The sequence below is a fragment of the Calidris pugnax genome, unplaced genomic scaffold (assembly GCF_001431845.1).
Source record: "Calidris pugnax isolate Ruff unplaced genomic scaffold, ASM143184v1 scaffold518, whole genome shotgun sequence".
Lineage (NCBI taxonomy): Eukaryota > Metazoa > Chordata > Aves > Charadriiformes > Scolopacidae > Calidris > Calidris pugnax.
Genome location: NW_015091362.1, coordinates 527,871 through 548,824, shown reverse-complemented (window position 1 = coordinate 548,824; position 20,954 = coordinate 527,871). Strand labels below are relative to the sequence as shown.

General features: G+C 52.4%; 1 protein-coding gene across 1 annotated transcript in view; it reads left to right on the top strand.

The window, feature by feature from the left end:
* The window catches only part of LOC106899389 (rho GTPase-activating protein 39-like), a 58,801-nt gene that overhangs the window by 14,643 nt on the left and 23,204 nt on the right, over nt 1–20,954 (top strand). The window contains exon 2 of the mRNA XM_014961191.1: nt 14,156–14,554. Coding sequence (XP_014816677.1) covers nt 14,199–14,554 — 356 coding nt within the window. The 5' untranslated portion in view covers nt 14,156–14,198. The remainder of the gene's footprint in view (nt 1–14,155; nt 14,555–20,954) is intronic.

Here is a 20,954-nt window from a genome sequence, read left to right as displayed (position 1 = left end):
TGGATTTTTTTTGTTCTGGAGATCCTGTCTAGTGCTGCCAGCTCTGCAGCCACCTCCTGAGCTAAGCTGTCTCTCTTGTGCTTTTTGTAAGAAAGCCCAGTCTGAGTATTTTATTCCCTTTTTTTTCCTTCCTTGAACAAGGACAAACAAATGACACATATTTACTCTTCCAGCTCTGTGCAGAAGCTTAAGAGTTTGTGTCAAGCTGACTTGGTCAAGGGGAGAATCTGCTGCCAATTAAACATGGTCTGGGCCAGGCTCTGGTTGGCATAATTCCTTTACTTATCTACTGGTCATTTAAACAAGATAAACCCCATGTATTCAAATTTGCGGTTCAATTGTTTTTGCAGTAGTTGAATAAAGCTGTGTTTAAAAACGCCAAGTGCACATGCACCTTTTCCCAGCTGCGTTAGCACAGTCGTGTGAACCTCCTTTGAGTTGGAAATGTGTCAGAAATACCATTGCCAGGTCTTTTGGCATCTACCAAGTAGCTGTGGAAAAGGTGGGAGTTGGGCTTATCCTCATGCTGGCGGTTCTTCTTGAGCCTGAGCATCTGTGATGAACTGTGCTGGGTGAGGACTGGAGTCAAAGATCTGTCCCCAACCCTGGTTCTGGCTGGACACAAGTCACAACTATGCAGTTGTCCCATTTCATCCCTCCAGTGGAACGAGTTGCTTTGCCAGGCCAACCTCTTCTTTGTTTTGCCTCTGCAGAAGTGTAGCTATTAACTGTAAAAGCCTCCCTGCCTCCTTTCTTCACCAATTTTGAGAGTTAAAAGGAAGACATTCCATGAGCACTCTGGTTTTCCTTATTTTCCAGCACTCTTAAGTCTTGCAGCTTCTTCTGATATCGCTGTCTTTGACATCACCCTTCACCAGATCTCCCTGACCTGCTGGATTGACAGTCTACCATCACAACCGAGAGGAAAAAATTTAGTGAAAACTAATGGAGTGTTTCATCCTACTAACCTCCTTGGAGAAGCTGAAGAAATGAGCACATGCCCTGCAAAAGGGTGGTCCAAGTCAAGAAGTATTTCAGTGGTGTCTGCAGGGAAGGACTGTATCCTCCTCCCCTTGCTGCCCTCCCTGTTTCTTGGGAGGATCCCTTGAAGGTGGTACCGTGGTACCCTCCCCCTGCCCAGGGCGGGCAGCCCACGCTGTGTGGGATTGAGCCAAGTGAGCCTGGCTGGGACGGCACCCGCTCATATGGCCCAGCTGGTTTTTCTCCTGGACATCTCCAGGAAACAACAGAGACCCTTTTCAAAAGCCTTTGGTGACTGACACCATTATTCCCTAATAGCTTGTTTCTTGCTGACTCTCCAAAAGGTTAATCTAGCCTTTTTTTCTATGGCATGAGGAGTCCAAAGGCAGATCTTGGGCTTTAACTAATTGTGCTTTGTTCCAACACGTGAGATTGCAGAGATATTCAGCTTTTCAAAAGCTGTGACTGAATTTTAAGGCAAAGTTGAGCGACTCAGTTTTGTTTCTCATTAAATCAAGATAGATCTTGTTAATGAAAAAGCACCAGAACTATACCTAACTAGTATTTTTGTTTATTTGGAGTTTGGAGGTGTTGTTATAGTCACTGCTAATCTGTGCAAGTGCGTAGCACACAAAGCAAAAGTTGAAATACAGCTCACGGGATGTGACTGTTACCCACATCATAACATTTTGGAGATGATTGGGAAAAGAATGTCAGTTCAGGGCAACCCTTAAACACGCCTTTCCTCTCGGAGGAAGCTTTTTTTCATGGTTTATTACATCAGAATTAAAAACAATGGAAAAATTCAAGCACAGGCTGTGTTTTGCATCCCGGACTGGTAATTCACTCATTGAGATGAGCTTTTCAGAGATGGAGGTGTGCATGGAGCAGGGAACCGTGCCGCTCTGTGGGGCTGGGGGAAGGTCCAGGGCTGTGGGAGGGGACCAATGCTGTACGGTCGGGTTCATTGGCTTTGCAGCATCCTTACTCTTGTCATGTCCGATGCGCTTCTCATTCAGTGATTCCCATGGGCAAAACAAATGTAAGAAATTAATTTCTCATGGAAAAGAGGATTTCTTGCTTATTGTTTTATGAAAGGTTTATGAACTCTGTGGCTGAGATTTTCGGCTATTTATTTACTGCCTCTCTTCCCTTGCCAGAGGAAATTAGTGTGCTTTGGGCTGGGGAAAATGATGACTCTGAAGCAGCTTGTCTGGGATGTCGGGATGAGTTTCCTGATGGCAGCTCAGGGTGCGGGGAGGAGTTATTCATTTGCGGACTCTGTGTTTCCTATATTGCCTTTGTCTTGCTGCTGAATTCCTCTGCCATCCCAGCACTGCAGCAGTTAACTTGAGTCACATTTAACGAGCTTGGAGGGCTAATACATTCAAGAGCTTCTCTGCATTTGTTCCTGCTTATTTTTTCACCAGTCGGCAGAGACAGCTGCAGCCTGAGTGATTTGCCGAAGAATGAAAGGGCCTAAAAAAGTTGTGATGAAACACTGTTATCTTTGTTTTATACTTTTAGCCACCAATGTCTTGTGGGCTCTGCTAGCTGAGAAGTAACCCGGTCCCTTGCAAACCCCATCTGTGTCGTGGATGAGTTTTCAAGGAACTCTGTGTTTCGGCTAATAAATGACTGGCAGCCCTTTAAATGAAGAGAGACAGAGGGCCATTATTTTCCTAATGCCACAATGGGAATGTTGCTGCTTCAGATATGTAGCTTTGCAGGCTGGTGCTTGAAGGCCTTGCGCTCTGGGATGGCTGTGTGCAGGGAGCCCATGGCTGGCACCCTGGGTGACACTGGGCTGTTTGTCTATGGCCTTGCCTTGCAGGTGCTCCACCCTTTAATTACAACCTTGCTCTGCTCCTGCCCCCACTGCTGCCGGCTCCTGTGCCTCGTTTAGACAACCTGAAGTCATGGTGGCTTTTTTTTGGTCTGGTGGAGTTATTTTAGGCTTGAGGTGGGTGTCTCAAGAGGTTCTTTAGGTCCCTATCCCTGCACGCTCTTGCTAAGGCATCTGCTCAGTCTGGAGCTGATGGGTTTCCCTTTTCTGGTTTTGTAGCTCTCTTTCCTGTCCCTGTCTCCCAGTCTTCACTCACTGACATAATTCAGAAACCTCTGTAAATGTTTTCTCTTTGTTGCTCAATGTTCCCTTGTGTAGCAAATGCAGATCTCTGTGCCTGGCGTAAACGAACCTCTGGCACTTGGCTCCATCATTGGCTGCTATGGGATCTCTCTTCCCTTCAACGGAAGTGGTACAAAATTTGTACCTTTTCCCCTCCTGTATGGAGAAACCATACGCCCTGTAGCACTGCAGTGTGTTTGTGGCCGTGCAGTGCCTTGCACAGTTTCACTAAGCCTGGGATGATCTGTTTGTGCACAGAAAGGATGAAAATCGGTTGCAGAGTTAATGCTGCAGAGTTGTTCATTATGCAGCGTGAGTGATGTGGACTGCTGCCGGCGCGGTGTGGCAGTTGCTGGGTTTATGTGGTGGGGTTGCTTTTCCAGAGCAGCTCCTGGTTGTGGAGCCTCCCATTCCCAGGCCGCTCTCCTTGGCATCGACTAGCCAAAGCGGCAGCTGCAGGGTCCTCTCATGGCAATGCTGGGAGGAATCCCTGAAATCGGCAGTGGTGATATAGGAGGCTGTGAAGAGTAAATCTCAGTCCTGAAGCAGCTGGGGAGAAAGCTAGATAAATCACGAGCTTTGTCAGTAATTCCTAGAATGACAGAGAGGGCAGCGGGTGCTGCCATGTCCTTGAAATAGCAGGGATATCATCTGTATGACATTACTTGCTTTGGCACAGGGAGAGCACTTGGTGTGTGCTGCTTCTGCAAGGCTTTGGGCTTTTGCCCTTCATCCTTTTGGCAGGTGCATCTTCTCTACCTTGTTCCTACAGCCATATCAGCATGATGCTCTTGGCCCCAGGCACAGCCTTGTCATCTTTGGGAAATTTTGCACTGCTTAGGTCTGATTTATTTCTGTTTGGTGGTTGGTGAGGGGTGTGGAGGACTTAGAGGTCCATGGGTACAGGAACAAGCCACATTCAGCTTTCTGGTCACTGCCCAGGGTTTCAGTCAGCAGGTAGCTCTGTGATGCTGGGTGGGAGACTCGTGTGTTAGTTCCAGCTCTGTCCCTTCCTCTTGCCATGTGTCCATCCTCCTGATAAAAAAGGGAACAGCCCAGGCCTAATTTTAGGGTTTTGTTCATGCTGGGAGGCTCTTAGGTGCCTTGAGTGCCATCTTGGGCAGAACCTGTATGACTCCATCCCAAGCAGTGCTCAGCCTGGTCCAGCTAGAAGCATCTGTCTTAACTTGGCATGTCCCAAGAAGATATAAGGAGAAAGCAGAATTGTGACCTTGGGTACCTCACTGAGGAGGCTTGCACAACTGAAAGGATCCAGCTGGCACAGCTGGCGATGGCCTCTTGCGAGTACCCAAAGCCCCTTTGCTGGAGCTGCGTACAGATGGGATGGCCACAGTGATGCTCACTGAGCCGTGCTGACAGTGTCCATGCCTGTACAAATCCTCCCTGAAACCAGGGATGTCGCCTCTGAAGGAGATGGGAAGGAGTCAGGCTGCTGCCCTGGGGATGATCTTGGGATGCTTCAGTGGGGCAGCACCAGGGGATGGAGGGAGGGCAGGATATGTCCCAGCTGTGGTGGTCGGTTGTTGTTGAACCCACAGGTTGTCCCATAATACCTTCACCTAAGCAGCAGTGAAGTATTTCCTCTCCAGGATATTGCTAAAATTGAAACTTTCCCATGTAAGTAGTGTTTGTTGGGAACAAAGTCTGGTTATGAACGTGTTGAGGTGGGATGCAGTCACCGCCAGAGCGTGGTGTTGCTGGTGTCACTCTGAGTCCCGGCAGCAGCAGACTTGACCACGTATCCTGGGATTGATGCAGCCTGAGGCTGTGCAGGCAGGAGGACAGCACCGAGCTGTGCCAGGCCTCAGCTCCTCTCCAGGGCACTCTGTGCCCCCTGGGCAGGGACCATCTGGCTGGCACCAAGCTTCCCTGCAGCTGCTTCCCCTCCAAGCAGCTGGGATTTGGATGGAGCTGTGGATCTATGCAGTACGTTTTGGAAGAAAAGAGAGGGGATGAAAATTGCCAGTGCATTTTTATTTTATTATTATTATTTTTTTCTTCTGAAACTCCTTCTCAAATGCTCAGCCCTTAAAAGGAAAAATGGCTCTGCTGAAGTCTTCACTGAGCTTAGGAGGTGCCGCCGTGTCTGGGGCAAAGCAGAGCTTTAGAGAGGCAATGTAAGGATTGGGGGTTTGGGTCATGCTCTGATGCAAACCAAAAACTCCAGCTGTGGTGGCAGGAGAGATCCAGGGGATGCTATGGCAGCAGCTCAAGGGCTGGACAAGTTGTCCAGGCAGATCCTGTAGCCCAAGGAAGGAAACTGGCTTGCTGCTCGGTTGTGGCCTGGGGCTCAAGCTCTACAAGGGATTTTGTTCCCCCATCACATAAAACCCTGGGTTGGCTGGGATGGATACGCAGGAGAGGCTGTCCAGCTGGATCTCTGTCCCTGGCCAGCTTGGGGATCCTTACAAAGAGCAGAGGGAAGCACCTGGAACCTTTGTGACACTGAATGCTTTTTCACAGCTTATGCCTTTCACTTTCTGCAGTGGCCATAGCTGGTCTCTAGGCATAATGCAGTCCCAGGTGCTCATCCTCACCAACGATCTGAGGACAGAGAGTAGTGAGAGACCCTTGGTCTTCAAGGGAGCGGCAGGTCCTTTCCCTGGGCACAGCAGCCAGCCCTGCTCTGCACCTCTGGCAGAGGAGCTGCAGCAAGAACCTGTGCATACCCTGGTCTGCAGGCACAGGCAGAGCTATGCCCAGTCTGCAGTGTCAAGATCTTTTTAATAGGAGTGGATTTTACTTCTGCCCTTAGGTGCAATTTCTTTTAGTGTTGGTCTGTGCGGTCCACTGGTGACTGTGCCCATGTCTCCAGTGCCTGAACTGCTCTGTTAGTGCCCATCAGGTGCTTTATGCTCTGTCCTGAAGCCATGGAAAGGGGATGTTTCCTGCCCCTTGCTCTTCCCTCTGTCGCAGAACTCCTGTCCTGTGGAGGAGGGATGGAGGATGGGGGTGAGCAACATTTCAAGTTCCTCTGTCTTTCCCTCCCTCTGCCTGGCTGTGGGGCTTGTCTGGGGGTCATTTCAGGGTCTGGTTCAGTATGAGCCTGGTGCTGCTGGTGGGGCTGCATGAGTCCTGATAGGTTGTGCTCAGCACAGAGTGGGTGACAGAGAGCGTGAAGGTTGGTGTGGTGGGGGTTTCTGTGCTGCCCGCTGTTCTCCCCACTGAGAGTGCTCTGAGATGCCTGTGCACCCATCCCACCCAACGTTCAGGTGCTGGTGTCAGCTGTAGGACCTTATGCCTTCTGGGCTGTTCTGGGCTTTAATTTAAGTTGATTATCTTTGTAGGGCAACTTTGGTGTTTTTAATTAAAAAAGTAATGAGACACTTTGCATGATACGAGCATTTTCAGACTCCTACCTCTAACCCACCCAAGGCATGGTGCTGTGCTCTCTTCTGTCTGTAACGTGCTGCTAGGCTGGGCTCTGCTTTCAGAGAGCTGCCCCCTCTTCTGCTCTCGCTGGAGCTCAAGCACCAGTGCCCAGGCTTTGAGCAATTTCAGCCGTTTGCTCTATATTTTCACAGTCTGGTCTGTCTCCTGTGAAGCAGAGGTTGGTTTGTTTGCATAATGCTTATTTTCAGAAGCAGGAGAGTTTTAGTAACAGGCTGACATTATATTTATTTTAGTTCCTCTATAATTTTTGTTAGAAAGATGCATGTGTATTCAAAAGAAGTTCAGAGATATATATTTGGGGGAGGGGGGGGCGGCGGCGGCGAGGCTTGTTTTAGGTATGTGGTTTTTTTTTTTTTTCCCTAAGATCTAAATTACAACTTTTCTGGACTTGGCTGAGAGAAGGCACTGAATAAAGCCTAAATTGACTGTGTTGGCTGATGGAGCATCACTGCAAGGAGCTGGTGCTGGAGACCTTCATGGAGGCCCTGCTGCAGCTCCAGGATACGCATGAGTTTTACAGCCTTGTCCTGTCTTTGATGCGGAAATCTGAGTGACTTGGAGCCAGCTGGGGGTTGCACTTTATTGTTTGGTGTCTGCACTGAGCAAAGTTTTACTAAGGAGAGTGTCTGAGAGCCCACCCAGTGTGCTGGGGCGGCTTTGCCTGTTGGGCAGAAGGTGAAAGGGCAAGCACAATCCCTTTAAAAAGCTGTGCTGATGTTGGGGTGCTCTTCAGCCAGCCAGGAACCTGGACCTGCAGAGGAGCAGCGATGTCAGGAGCTTCAGTGTCTCTGGGATGGTACCTGCTCCCCATTCCTTAACTTGTTTGCCTTGGTCTGCTCCCTTTGGCCACTCAGGGTTGTAAACATGACTGCGCTCTCCATAAGACTGCTCCTGTTCCCTCTCATGGCCCCCTCATCGTATGCTCTGTTAGCAGCAAATGGAGCTCTGAACTCCCTATCTCTGTCAGAAAGATCAGTTCAGATGGCAGCCCCCCGTACCCCAGCCACTTCCTGCAGTGAGGAGCCCCAGACCCCACGTGTGCATCTCTACCTGCAGCTGGTGTCACAATATGACCAGTTTCTGAGAGTTGTACTTCAATCTCTGTGCGTGTCTGATGGCCAAACTCTTCATTCCTCATCCTTAAGGAGGACGACTTAATCTCAGCATTGACACACCCTCTGTTAGGTGACCTTTGATGATGGGATCTGTGTGGTCCTGGGGCCCCTCCACATCCTCGGGCTTTGTAGAGGCTTCAGCAGCCCTGGCTTGGAGCCATAGGCAAAGAACTGCAGCTCTTCATGCCAGGACACAGCAAGGTCGTTTCCCCGCGCAGGGCATGGTAGCAACGCCTTGTCCATGCACGGTGTGGAGATGATGTAAAGGTCAACACCGGTAAATGTCATCTTGGCCTGTGGCCCCTCAAATTCTTCAGTCTCCTGCTATCTAGGAAGGTCCTCTGTCCTCTGAGTGCTACCACCCTTTTATGATACTAAATATTGAGACCATTCACGGGCTGCATTCAAACTCCTGTTTCCTAGATGAAAAGCCTAATTTCCCAGTTGCTTTTCTTTGCCTTGAGTCCAGCTTTGAGCATGCTGTAGGTTCCCTTTGATGGTGTTAGTCTTCAAAAATCCCACTTTGTATGGATTCGTGTCTGGCCAAGAAGGACTTGGTACCTAAGCCCTAGCTCTCGGTAGGGCTTATGCCAAAGGACGGAATAGGGGAAAGGGAGGTGGGATCTTGGCTTGGAGTACAGAAGTCCAAAAATTACAGAACATGGAACTGAAATGAGGGATCAAGCCATAAGAGCTCTCCTTGTAGCCATGCAGAGGGGTTTGCTCACAGCCTGCTTTGAAGCTCCCTGAGCCAGGGGTTGCCCATGGCTTTCCTTGGGGCTCTCTTGCCCTTTGCAGGTGAATGCCTCCTTCAGTTGGTGCTAGGCAGCGTGCAAGGTAATGAGTGGAGAGAAGGCTTCATGCAGAGGGCTGGATGGTCACATCAGGCTGGTCTCAAGCTGACAACTCCAGCTGAGAAAACATCTCGCTACTATTCTTATCTTTGGACAGCCTTGAGAAGAACTTGCGGTGTCCAGGGACTGTCCTTGGCTGCCTGAGCTGTGGTCTTACTTGGGTGATGGTGGCAAGAAGACCGACTTTCCTGTGGAGTAGTGGCTGTTTGCCTTCTTGGGGTTTCTCAGCTCTTCCTGCAAGTGACTCCTCTCATGTATCTGGTCCCTTCCATTTCTGGTCCTGCTCCCTTCTCTTCGGTTAAAACTCTGAGAGTTGTACTTCAATCTCTGTGCGTGTCTGATGGCCAAACTCTTCATTCCTCATCCTTAAGGAGGACGACTTAATCTCAGCATTGACACACCCTCTGTTAGGTGACCTTTGATGATGGGATCTGTGTGGTCCTGGGGCCCCTCCACATCCTCGGGCTTTGTAGAGGCTTCAGCAGCCCTGGCTTGGAGCCATAGGCAAAGAACTGCAGCTCTTCATGCCAGGACACAGCAAGGTCGTTTCCCCGCGCAGGGCATGGTAGCAACGCCTTGTCCATGCACGGTGTGGAGATGATGTAAAGGTCAACACCGGTAAATGTCATCTTGGCCTGTGGCCCCTCAAATTCTTCAGTCTCCTGCTATCTAGGAAGGTCCTCTGTCCTCTGAGTGCTACCACCCTTTTATGATACTAAATATTGAGACCATTCACGGGCTGCATTCAAACTCCTGTTTCCTAGATGAAAAGCCTAATTTCCCAGTTGCTTTTCTTTGCCTTGAGTCCAGCTTTGAGCATGCTGTAGGTTCCCTTTGATGGTGTTAGTCTTCAAAAATCCCACTTTGTATGGATTCGTGTCTGGCCAAGAAGGACTTGGTACCTAAGCCCTAGCTCTCGGTAGGGCTTATGCCAAAGGACGGAATAGGGGAAAGGGAGGTGGGATCTTGGCTTGGAGTACAGAAGTCCAAAAATTACAGAACATGGAACTGAAATGAGGGATCAAGCCATAAGAGCTCTCCTTGTAGCCATGCAGAGGGGTTTGCTCACAGCCTGCTTTGAAGCTCCCTGAGCCAGGGGTTGCCCATGGCTTTCCTTGGGGCTCTCTTGCCCTTTGCAGGTGAATGCCTCCTTCAGTTGGTGCTAGGCAGCGTGCAAGGTAATGAGTGGAGAGAAGGCTTCATGCAGAGGGCTGGATGGTCACATCAGGCTGGTCTCAAGCTGACAACTCCAGCTGAGAAAACATCTCGCTACTATTCTTATCTTTGGACAGCCTTGAGAAGAACTTGCGGTGTCCAGGGACTGTCCTTGGCTGCCTGAGCTGTGGTCTTACTTGGGTGATGGTGGCAAGAAGACCGACTTTCCTGTGGAGTAGTGGCTGTTTGCCTTCTTGGGGTTTCTCAGCTCTTCCTGCAAGTGACTCCTCTCATGTATCTGGTCCCTTCCATTTCTGGTCCTGCTCCCTTCTCTTCGGTTAAAACACTTTTTTTTTTTTTTCCTTTCCTGGACCTTGCACTAACATCTATAGTCTTTGTGAGAAGATGTAATCAGGAAGTTCTAGCAGGGTGCTCTTTTGGGCTGAAATACCCTTAAAAAAAAATATATTCTTTTTAAAGAGGCTGGCAGGACAGAGCAGAGGATCTTGGCCTCTTACCTGCTCTGTCTATACAACGCTTGATTAAAAAAAACAAGCTGCTGGCCTGTGAGGGCTAAGCCTTCAGGTGGGAACAAACCTCTCTGCCTATGTGAGAATGCAATTGTGCACAAAAAGTCCTTTCTCTTGCTTTTTGCAGGCCTGGTGCGCTGTCCCCCCACATGGCATCTCACTGCTTGGGGAACAAGTTCCCCCCACCGTCCTGCCACCCCTCCAAAAAATCAGCATGTCCCAGGCAAGTGCCATTGTGCACAGGTGGGGCTCAGGCTGCTTAGGATGAGCAGCTGGAGCTGTGGCTACAAGGTGTGGAAAGGACTTGTGTTAGGACACAGAGGAAACTTCTAAAATCTCTTTAACAATACAGGAGAATGCACACTGGTAACGTGGGTTTGTTTTTGGAAGCAAGTGGGGATTTCGTTGAAATTCTCCCATGCTGTGGGCTCTGGTGGGCTCTAGTTACCCGAATGGGTTAGTTCCCCAGTGCTGCAGCGATGCCAGTGGGCTGCATGTCCCCGCGCTTGGGGGAATCCTGGGAAGGGCCCGGGCATTAGGGACTGGCACTGCCACACTCCCCCCTTGCAGACACTCCTCCTTGTCCCACCCAGGCTGGCAAAAAGGACCGCAGGCGTGCCCCCATTTTGGGTTTGCTTTTTAAATTTGTCATGTGCCTGACCACCAGCACACTTGGGCTGTGGTGGGGGATCGGTCTGGGTTTGCAAACTGGGCTTGCAGCAAAGTCCTGCCCCTGGGGATGTTGAGCCCCAAGAGATGAGACAGTCTGAAATGACCACAGTGATCTGCCAGCGTGACTGGGTGCCACCATGGGAGTGGGAGCAGGCACACGCTCCTTGGCTACTGCTTGCCCAGCGCTTGGAGCTGAGAGGACAGAGAACAGGGAAAAGCATTTTTCAGGCCATTCCCAGGAAAAATCTTCTTTTTGAAGATGAAGGGGAGTTGGGATTAATTTTTTTTTATGTCCAAGTTATGGCTTTATCTCTCTGCAATCCTGGGTTTATCACGTCTTTCCAGAGTTCCTGATGTTATGTTCCAGACTTGTGTGGCAGCCCGGGGCTGGCCCTGCTCCAGGAATGTGCTCCTTGCTTTTCTTTTTCTTTCTTAGTGTATGAATGTGATTATACCAAACTCTTCGGCATGTCAATGTGTTCTGTGCAGATTTTTTTCCCTGGTTAAACTCCACCTCAGTCATCCTCAGCCCCTCAATTTTAAGGGGAGTAAAGAGGTCGCCAACCCGAGTCACCCACTTACGTGTCTTTGCATGCAAAGATAAATGCAAGCTTGTTAAAACGGAAGACTATAGTTAGCAACACACGCTCAGTTGTGGCCAAGTGCCATGAGAAGAATTCATTATTTTCAATAGCCTGCACTTAACAGAAAATAGCTGACCTCTCCTCTCTCCTGAGGAGCAACAGCACTGGTAGAGTGGTTGGTGTTTAGAGCTTTGCTAATCCAGTTGCTGGCAAAACAGATCAAACTCGGTGTGCTCTGGAACATTAAAAAAGTTGATCGCTCAAGGATGTCTTGATCACTCAACTGTGTCTTGATCGCTCAGCTGGGTCTTGCAGGGTGTTGCAGGGTGAGGTGTTTTTTTTCCCTTGCCAAGCAAATACTCCATAGCCACCTCCTGTGCCTTTCCCAAGCTCCTCCATGTGTATGGTTTTTTGTTGCTTTTGGTGTCCCACATGCCTGCTTTCCTCTTCCAGCCCTTCCAATGCCAGCTGTCCTCCTCCCCTGCCCTTCCCCTCCCCAGCACAGTGTCATCTGCCACCCAGCTTTGGGTGAAGCCCTCTACCTTCCAGCACCGGCTGTGGCCTCTCTTCCCCGTGAAGCTCCAGTGTGCCACCTGGGTTTAAGTCCCTTTTTCAGTTCCCCGTGCCCCTTTTCTTATTGACTGCCTGACCTTCTTGTGAGGAATTATAGTGCTCTCATGGGTCACTGCTCCTCTTGTGTCCACGCTGAGCTGTCCCTCAAACCCTTTTTGCCAGTTCTTTGTCTTATCTGTCTTTGCTGCTGTTTCTGTGGTCGTGCTCGTCTCACTGTCCTCCCAGCACTGCTGGGCTCTCCTGCTGCCCTTGTTTTCCCCCTTCATACCCTGTTTATGGATAACGCCTCTTTGCAGTTGACAATGCCCCCAGTGATGGCAGTGACTTGTTGATTTGTTCCTGGACCTATGGTTTGACATTGCAACTGTATAGAAATAATCAGGCTGACTCTGTGATTCCCACCATGAGCCATGGTGTGGGGTTCTGGTATGACTGTTTATGGTGCACCCTAAATCAAATAGGGGAACTGATGTAGTTTTGGTCAAAAAATACCAAACAAACAACCAGATGTTTTCTGGAACAGGGTTTTCCAAGTGGGATCTGCTCATGTGCACACTCCTTGCAGTGCCTTGCCATACTCTGGTGGTGGTGGGAGCCCAGCAGAATCGGTGCTTTGGGGAAAGGCGATGTGCTCAGCTCCCAGCTGCTTGTTGGACCAGTGCAAACAGTCAAGGTGGTGATAAAACACATGGGCCTGAAAACACACCTATGCCACAAAAGAGGTGGCTTTCACCCAGATCAGCTTCCCCAGTCAGCCTGGGTGCCGCCAGAGGTTGTGCTGGGATGAGCCCCCAGGGCACCGGGGCAGGAGCGGATTTCAAGGGTTGCCCTGTACCTGTCTTCTTCATGTGGCTTTTATTAATAATGAAAATAACTGGGGTTAAATAGGGTCTTGTTCCTGCAGCCTTCATTGACACAGGGTGGAGGAGCAGAGTGAAAGACCAGGAGTTGGGGATGTGAGGAGGGGCTGGGGGGTGCATGTAGGTTTTATCTTTGCTTTCAGCCGCACACTTGAGCGTGCTGCCAGGGGTGGGATCAGCATCTCTCCTGCACAGGAGGAGACCTTGCTGGGGTTTGTAACCCGTCTATTTACCAGGGCCAGCCAAAATGGTTTTGGCTACAGCACTGTGGAGGTGTTGACTTTGCTGAGCTCCTCTGCTCTCACCTGGGCCAGATTTTGGGTGTAAGTGGATCAGTGTTAAAGGCTGCCATAAAGGCAGCGTATGAGGACTGCACAGCCCGACGTCTCTGTTGCTACAAACCCATTGTGCTGATCCACCTCAAAACCAGCCCTACAGTACTGGCCGTGTTGCTCTCTTGCTGAGCCCTAGGCTGGGCCAGTATGGGTGCTGGCAAGGGACCCTGGGGCTGGAGGGGCTCTTCTGGGCAGCAGAGGGGTTACAGATCAGTGGCAGGCCATGCCTGTCCTTTGGGTCACCTTACACCCAAAGGGCCACCAAGGGCTATGTCCCAGCAGCCAAGAGAGGAGGGGAAGAGCTTGCAATGAAGATGGTCTCATCCACCTGTCACTGCCCACTTTTATCTTTTGGGCAAGCAAGCGTGGGCTTTGAGCAGGGACCAGGTGACACAGAGGTCCCCTCTGGCCCCCATCATGTGAGCCCTGCAGGCAGGCACTCACACAGGCAGGCTGCTCGCAGCGTCGGGAACCAGGGGTTTGGTCTCCTAAGGTGGCATTAACAACAAGGTGCAGCTCCCAAAAGGAGCAGATCCTGCTTTGCAGATCCTCCCTGCTCTTGAGAGCAAGTTCCCCAGCACATCTCGTCAGGTGCCTGCACTCCTGCCACCGCGCCAGCCCTTGATGTGGGTTATCCGAGCATCAGCAGACATGGCTCCCCCACCCTATGCCACTTTGTCCCGGGCTGGTGAGTGGGGTGAGCTGACGTCCGGGTCGGGCTGGGGGGTGACCTCCCCTTTCCTGTGCCAGGGAGCTGCTGATTTGGCACAGCCCCATCTCAAACCTTTCCCCTTGTCTTTCCCTGAGCTGGTTAGATTGTCGAATGGCCCCAGGCAGTGCTTTGATCTGCAGCACAGTTGCCTGGCCCAGAGGCAGCAGCCCTGTAGGACTCCCAGACAACCCGTTTGCCTCGAGCTTCTGGCCCAGACTAACCTGGCTCTCCTGTCCCTGCAGCTCAGACTGGGTGGAGATCATCGAGCCCCGCTCCCAGGAGCGGATGTACGTCAACCTGACCACTGGTGAGTGTGGCTGGGAGCCCCCTCCCAACCTGAAGGTGCGCCAGTCGGACCAGAAGCAGTGGTGGGAGCTCTTCGACCAGAACAACAACCGCTTCTACTACTATAATGCCATCACGCAGCAGACGGTGTGGCACCGGCCCCAGGACTGCGACATCGTGCCCTTGGCGCAGCTCCAGGCCATGAAGCGCAGCTCCCAGCCCGACTCCCGGGGCCGACAGCAGCGCGGCAGCACTAGCAGTGATGGCAGAAACACCCCCATCCAGATGGCCCTCCTGCAGGAGATGGAGAAGGGCAAGGGGGACTGTTCTATGGAGAAGAGGAAGGACCCTGGCAGGTAGGGAGAGCTTTAGCCTTCTCTGTTTAATGTGTGGCTTCAGTTGCCAGGCAGGCACTGGCTGCCTGGCAAACAGGCTGGGAAGCTGTGCTGCCTTGGAAGGGTGCAGCACTGGGGCAAAGCGCTGCCAGACCAGCCATCCTGTCCTCTTCTTCCCTGGGTGCAGCTGTCCCCTTTCACCACTGCGGTACCACCTGAACATCCTCAGTCTGGATCAGGCTGATAGTCATTGCTCCAGAGCCCTTTGTGCTGAACAGAAGCCTGGGCAGGGGACGGGAAGGAGTGTCGTGCGGTGACGAGAGCTCTGTCGGACGCCCATGGCATGGTTTGCTGGGATGGCTGAGCAGCTGTGCAAAGGCTGCTGCAGGGTTTGGGTGAGCCTGGCTGCTCTGGCTCTTTCCCTCCCCACTGGCTGGACTGCTTGCATGTACTTGCAGCTTCGGCCAGGGCGGGAGGTGGAGCAGCAGGGACAGTTATTTGCTCACATCAAGCTCGAAATGAAAGAACAATAACGGGATGCTATTTTGTTTGGCTAAGAGATTTTTTTTACACTGAAACCAGTCTGACAACAATCAAGGGCGTTTTTTGTATTGAAACTTTGCCAGCTTCAGCTGTACAAAAGCATCCTCTCCCCAGTCTCTGTGGGGATGGCCCCTCTGCCTGGAGCACTGCCCAGGGCTTTCCCTGTCTGGACATCATCGTGTCCTGGAGAATGTGGTACCAATAGCTGGGGAGGCCATGCAGTGAGTGGGGTTGAGTCACGCTGAGGAGAAGGGCTAGAGCAGAGCTGGGGTAAGCCTGGCACTCTTGCCATCTATGGCAGTGCTCCTTGTCCCCAGTTCTGGGCAGTGCAGTGAGCCAGGCTTCTTTAAGGAGCTTGAGTTTCGGATTGAGATTGCCTCTGTGTGCCTGGTGCTGGTGAGGAGAGAAGACAAAAAACCAAGATGATGATAACCATGTAGGATGGCGATTCTGGAAAATATCTGCTCTAGAGCACTGTAAACTGAGGTTAATCATTTGTTTGCTGCCCCCTGTGAGATGCTCTTGTATTCACTTCAGAGCTGCATGACTGGGAGACACTGGTGATGCACATACAATGCACTGGAAAGAGCTCATAGCTTTACTGGTGCCTGCAATGGTTCCAGTGCCTCCTGCTCCATGAGCAGCCCCTCTGAGCTTCACAGCCATCCGGAGGATGATCCCTGCCCTGCCAGGAGAAATGTGAACAGTGAGAAATACCTTAAGCTGAACCCCAGTACCTCCCAGTTTCCTCTGATGTCCCCTCTCTGGTGACCACAGGTGAGCACGTGAGATTTGCCGTGAGCCAACTGGCTTCCCCTCCTTGTCACATTGCAGCCCAGCACTCTGAGGCAGCTGGAACAGGCACCGACAAACTATGTTTTCCAGAGGAGCGAGGTCAAGAGCCTTGCATGGGGCATAAAATATCCTAAGCTCCACGAGGTCCAAAATATTTCTGACTCAGGCTCTCAGGAGGAGAAGGTTGCCTCCTCTGCCTCGGTCCAGGGAGTGGCTGTGCCTTGAGAGATAAGTGATGTCAGCTCTGACCTATCCTTCATCTCTTGGCGGGGGGGACCCCGTGCAAGCCCCCTTGTATAGGAGGTAGGGGAGTGATGTGACGTGGGTGGGGATTTGCTTTACCTTTTCTTGCCAGCCAGGCTGGTGCCAGGCAGCATCTCATGCGTCACTGCCAGTTCCACTGCAAAGAACGGGAGTGGGAAGGAGGGGTCCTTCCTCGACCCATCCTGAGCTCAAGTTTTTGCAACAGCCTTGGGGCATTTTAAGCCTGCAACAATTTCCACTGAAGGGCAAGCGCTGGGAAGGGTGTGAGTGGCAGCTCACTGGGGAGCTAATAGGCTGCTTGGATGTGCAAGTTTCTTCCAGATCCTCACACCAGTACACCAACAGCATTTGCCTGTGGAAGCTGCTTTCTTGGAAGTAGGAGGCTGAGCACTGTTTCCTTGCACATCCATCATGTGTCATCACTGCTATTTGTGAGTGGGGGTTGCATGTCCGGTTTTGGTGTGGAGAACAATTTCCCTACCCGAGTCTGACACCCGAGGAGAGATTTCTTGCCTTTTGCTAGCTCCTAAAATGGTTAGCAAAGAGCTGAGCCCACAGCCAGTGTTCCCAGGTCAGGTCTAATGCCCTTGCTGGGATATCTGATCTAGTAACAGCAAAAGCTCACCAAGCTTGTCAGCTCTATTGCCTGCGTTATTCTCCAGACAAACATAAGTGTGTCCTCTTCCTTCTCTTGGCAGGGATACAGCTGTATAAACAAGGGGCAAATAGGTTGAGCGCTGTGGGCTCATTTGGCACCTTTATGGGTACCTGCACCCAAGACGGTTTCGCTTTTGTCTCTAGTGGCAGCATGAAAGATTTGGTTTTCTTCCCTTCTTGTTTGTCATCCTGTGATAGATGGAGAGGCCAGAAGAGACCAGTGTAGTCCCCAAGAGGGGCCTCCTGCAAGCACATGCCACAGAGAGCTGGGGGGAGGGATTTCATCCTTTTTTTCAGTAATACTTTGTGATTGAGGGTTGGTTTTTTTTTTTTCTGGCAGAGTGGTTTTTCCCACCCTTCCTCTCTTGTGCCTTCTATCAGCACTGCTAAATCTGCTGTGACTGCTGCCATGTCTCAGTGCTGCCAAAATCCCTGCTCTCGTCAGCCTCAAGTAAAGCACAGATACTCCCCAGACAGGGACCGCCTGCTCCTTGCTGCCCGTTCTCTCCATTGACATGCTGATCCCATGCTCTCCCTCGCTGCCCCACTGCTCACTGCTGCTCTTCCAGCTCTCTGAAGCGTACCAGCTCGGGGCAGCCTTCTCTAGACGCTGGCTCAGGGCTTCCCCAAGTTCGCATGGGGAGGTTGACCCCCCTCTGTGGAAATGGTAGCTGCATGCTGAGGGGGAGATGCTGCTGAGGTCCTTGGAGCATCCCAGGGAAGCTCTTATGCTGGTGCATGTGCTCTTGGTCCTGTGTTGGTTTTTCATTGCCCTTCCTGGGGTTGCCCAGCCCAGCGCCGGCTCTGCTCCTCCCTTGCTGGAGACAGCTTAACCCCTCCCAAGCACTTGGGATCCTAATAGGAAGGAAGATGGACTCGTCTCCAAGAAAGATAGGGGCCAGGTGATCCTTTCACACACTGGAAGGCTCTGCAAAGGATGGATATGTTCCCTTGAGGACCGTGAGATCAGCCTGGGGCTGAAAGCAGCAGTAACATTTTGGAAGTGTTTTGTGAGCTGCTGCAGCCACGCTGGGGTTTGCTGGAGCTCCTCAGGCCTCATGGGTGAGAAGTGGCTGGGCATGGCAGAGGGCCAAGGCCTGAAGAGAACAGTCTTGCTGGCAGCAGAGCTTGTATGCTGGTCTGCAGCACTCAGGCATGCCACTGGTCAGGGCAGTGAGTGGGCTCTGCCGTCCCCAGCCCTGCTCTCTGTGCAGGCTGGCCCTTTTCCTCTTCTTCCTGTGGTTCTCCCAGGGCCAGGGACTTGTTTCAGAGTGGAGTTTCCAAGATTTCCCTTGCCATAACTATGCATCTCAAAGTCCTCCACTGTCCCTCGGAAGGTTCCTTCCCCCAGCACAGGAGAGGTGTAGGTCCCTTCTGCATGGGCAGCAGGTCATGCTGCCTGTCCCCTCCTTGCCCACCTTCCCCACAGCTCAGCATCCTGGGCCAGGAGGGAGAAGAGACTTGCTCTTGCCGTGCCAGAAAGCTGTGCTGGAAGGGGAGTTAGAGGGGATGTGTGACGTGAAGCCTGTGAAGGTGGCTATGAGGGTACCTCTGCCTCTTCCAAGTCTGGTTTGCCTCATCATGGGCTTATATCTCTCAAGGCCCAATGTAAGCAATGCCAGTATTAAATTTTTCATAATACAGGCTTGTTTCTTTCTTACGCCGCTGGCCTTGGGGCAGAGTGTGCAAACATGGTGTGCTTTGCACGTGTCTGCGGAGCTCTCCTTGGGGCCATGCAGAGCTGGCTTTGGGTGGGTCACCTCCGTGGGGTCTCCATCCCTGCCTCCGGCGTGGGCACGGGCAGCAGTGCCGCTGAGATACAAACCTCCCTGTTCGGCTGCCTCTGAAAGCTGAAGGAAAACGAATGCTGGAAAGGGCAGAGCTGAGGTGCCTTTTCATTAGGCTTCTGGGAGGGAAGAGCAAACAATGGAGCTCTGGAGCCTGGGAAGAGCTGCCGGATACACTGGGCCTGCTGGAACTGGGTGCGGGCTGGGAAAGCCAGTGCCGGGTTACGGTGTTTATATTGGAGCTACTTGAAAGCATTCCTCGAAGGAACAGTCTTGGGGGACTCAGCAGGGTTTTTGCTGCTGGTGGCTGAAGAGCACAGCTGAGAGACTGTGGTGGGATGATTCGTCCCCACTGGCTTTGCTTTCAGTCAGGGCTTTCACTGCTCAGAAGGACAAGGCTGAAGCTTTTTCCATGCTGGGAAGTCAGGAAGTCCCTGTTCCCCTCTGCTTAGTCTTTTCATCATGAGCCTGGGGATGGGGCTGAGGGAAGGTTTATCCAGACACGGCCCCAGGAGATTGTTCGTGGCTGTGGAAGTGGCCCTTTCAAAAAAGCCTAGACTTCTCTGCAGTAGTGCCTCTTTCCTCTGATCTCTGGCAGCTGGGGAGGCTGGAGACAGCACATTGGGTCCAAGATTAGACTGACAGGGGGAGTGGGATACAGCACAAATGTAAAGGTTTTACTTCTCCATCGCATTAACTTACAAACCTCCTGGTCAGGGGGAGAGCTGGAGCTTGGCTCCCTCTGCCCTGAGTGACACTGGAGCAGTGCAGCTCCTCTGTCTCCTGTGGCCCCGTGAGACCCCCCTGGATATCCTGGGGGGGCCGTGCAAGTGCACTGCCGTGGCATGAGGAGCATGCCTGAATCCCACACCAGCCCTGAGTGCCACAGCTCCTGGGTGCAGTACCCTCCCCTTGAAGTTGGGGTGCCCATGGGCACACAGTGGGCATTGGGGTGCCCTGGGGAGGCACCAATACCCAGCAGGTACCAAGGAACCCCTGGCAAATGCATGCATACCTGGGACTAGCCCTCGCATCCCGAATCGCAGCCGGAGAGGGGCAGTGGCACAGTGGCCTTGCTCTTCTCCTGCCCCTGACTGTACCTTTGCAGCCCAGCTCTGCTCAGCTGCCCTGCTTGGCCATCGTGCCAAACACGCCGCTGCCATCGTACCCGAGAGCTGCCTGAGCGCCGCTGGGCCCTGCTGGCACCGGGGCTTCGCAGCAGTTGGTCTGAAATGGTCCGGGGTGGGCTGAGTCCCAACGGGAGTTTTGCCCCTCAGCCTGAAGGAGGGAACATGAGTCTGCGGAGGCAGTGGTGCCCCTTTCTCCATCCCTGTTGCCTGTTGGGGTGCAGCCTACAAGTGCCAAAACCCTGCAGCAGGAAGGCTTGCTGCTTGCAGCAGTACCCCTTGCCTTACTGCCTTGCCATGGCCGTCTGTCTACCTTGTCCTGCTGTCCTGCCGGCTGGTCTTGGGGCATCTGTGGGGCAGACACAAGGCCCCTGCCAAGGCACCACCTCCTGTCCTGAGCAGGGCCACCCTAGTGAAGTGACTCGGGGCAGCGAGGAGCCATCGTGCTTCGGGGTGCCTGCTGCCCTCCAGCTGGTGCCAGGTGGGCAGCTTGTCCTCTGGGGAGGCTGTGAGCACAGCCACTGATCAAATCCCTCGTTGCTCATCTGAGGCCAAAATCTGGGCTTTGCTCTTTGTCATGGATGCAGGGAGGGAGGTTGTCACTGGCTGGGGTCACACAGAACCCTAAAATCATAATGTCATGCTAAGGTGGGAGCCTGTCTCCAGAGGCCAGGCTGGTTCAGGTGCCCAGCCCCACACACGTGCAGGGACAGATCGGGATGTGCCCGGTGCTGCCACATGGGTGCAATAGGGGCAGGCACTGACACAACTGATGGGGTGGGAGGTGGTGTTGTCCTTGCTGCAGCCCAGAGCTGAGTGAGGGGGCAGCAGGGCTTCGGGCTGAGTTCCTGCGGCTCCAGATCAGCAGGGGTTTGGTGAGTGCTGGAGTGGTGGGCACTGGTGGGCAATGCCAGAAGGTACCAGTGCCCGCTGAGCCTGTGCGGCCAGCGAGTCTGGTCATGCCATGCCTGACAGAGGTAGGTCTGCCAAGCCTTTGCTTTGGGTGGTTCAGCTGCACATGGAGGTGGCTGGAAGTGCAATGTTGTAGGTCCAGGAGAGGAAACTGCTACAGCTGGGGGTCTCTTGAGGCAGGGGACACGCTCAGGGGCTGTGGCACTGCAGGGCTGCACCTGTTCTGCCTCGGGACCTGACAGCTGGATGGTGCTGGTCCATCCAGATGTGATGCTGCTCCAGCCATAGGGTTGAGTTAAAATCACTCCCGTGTGACCGCTCCTGGCCTGCCTGCTG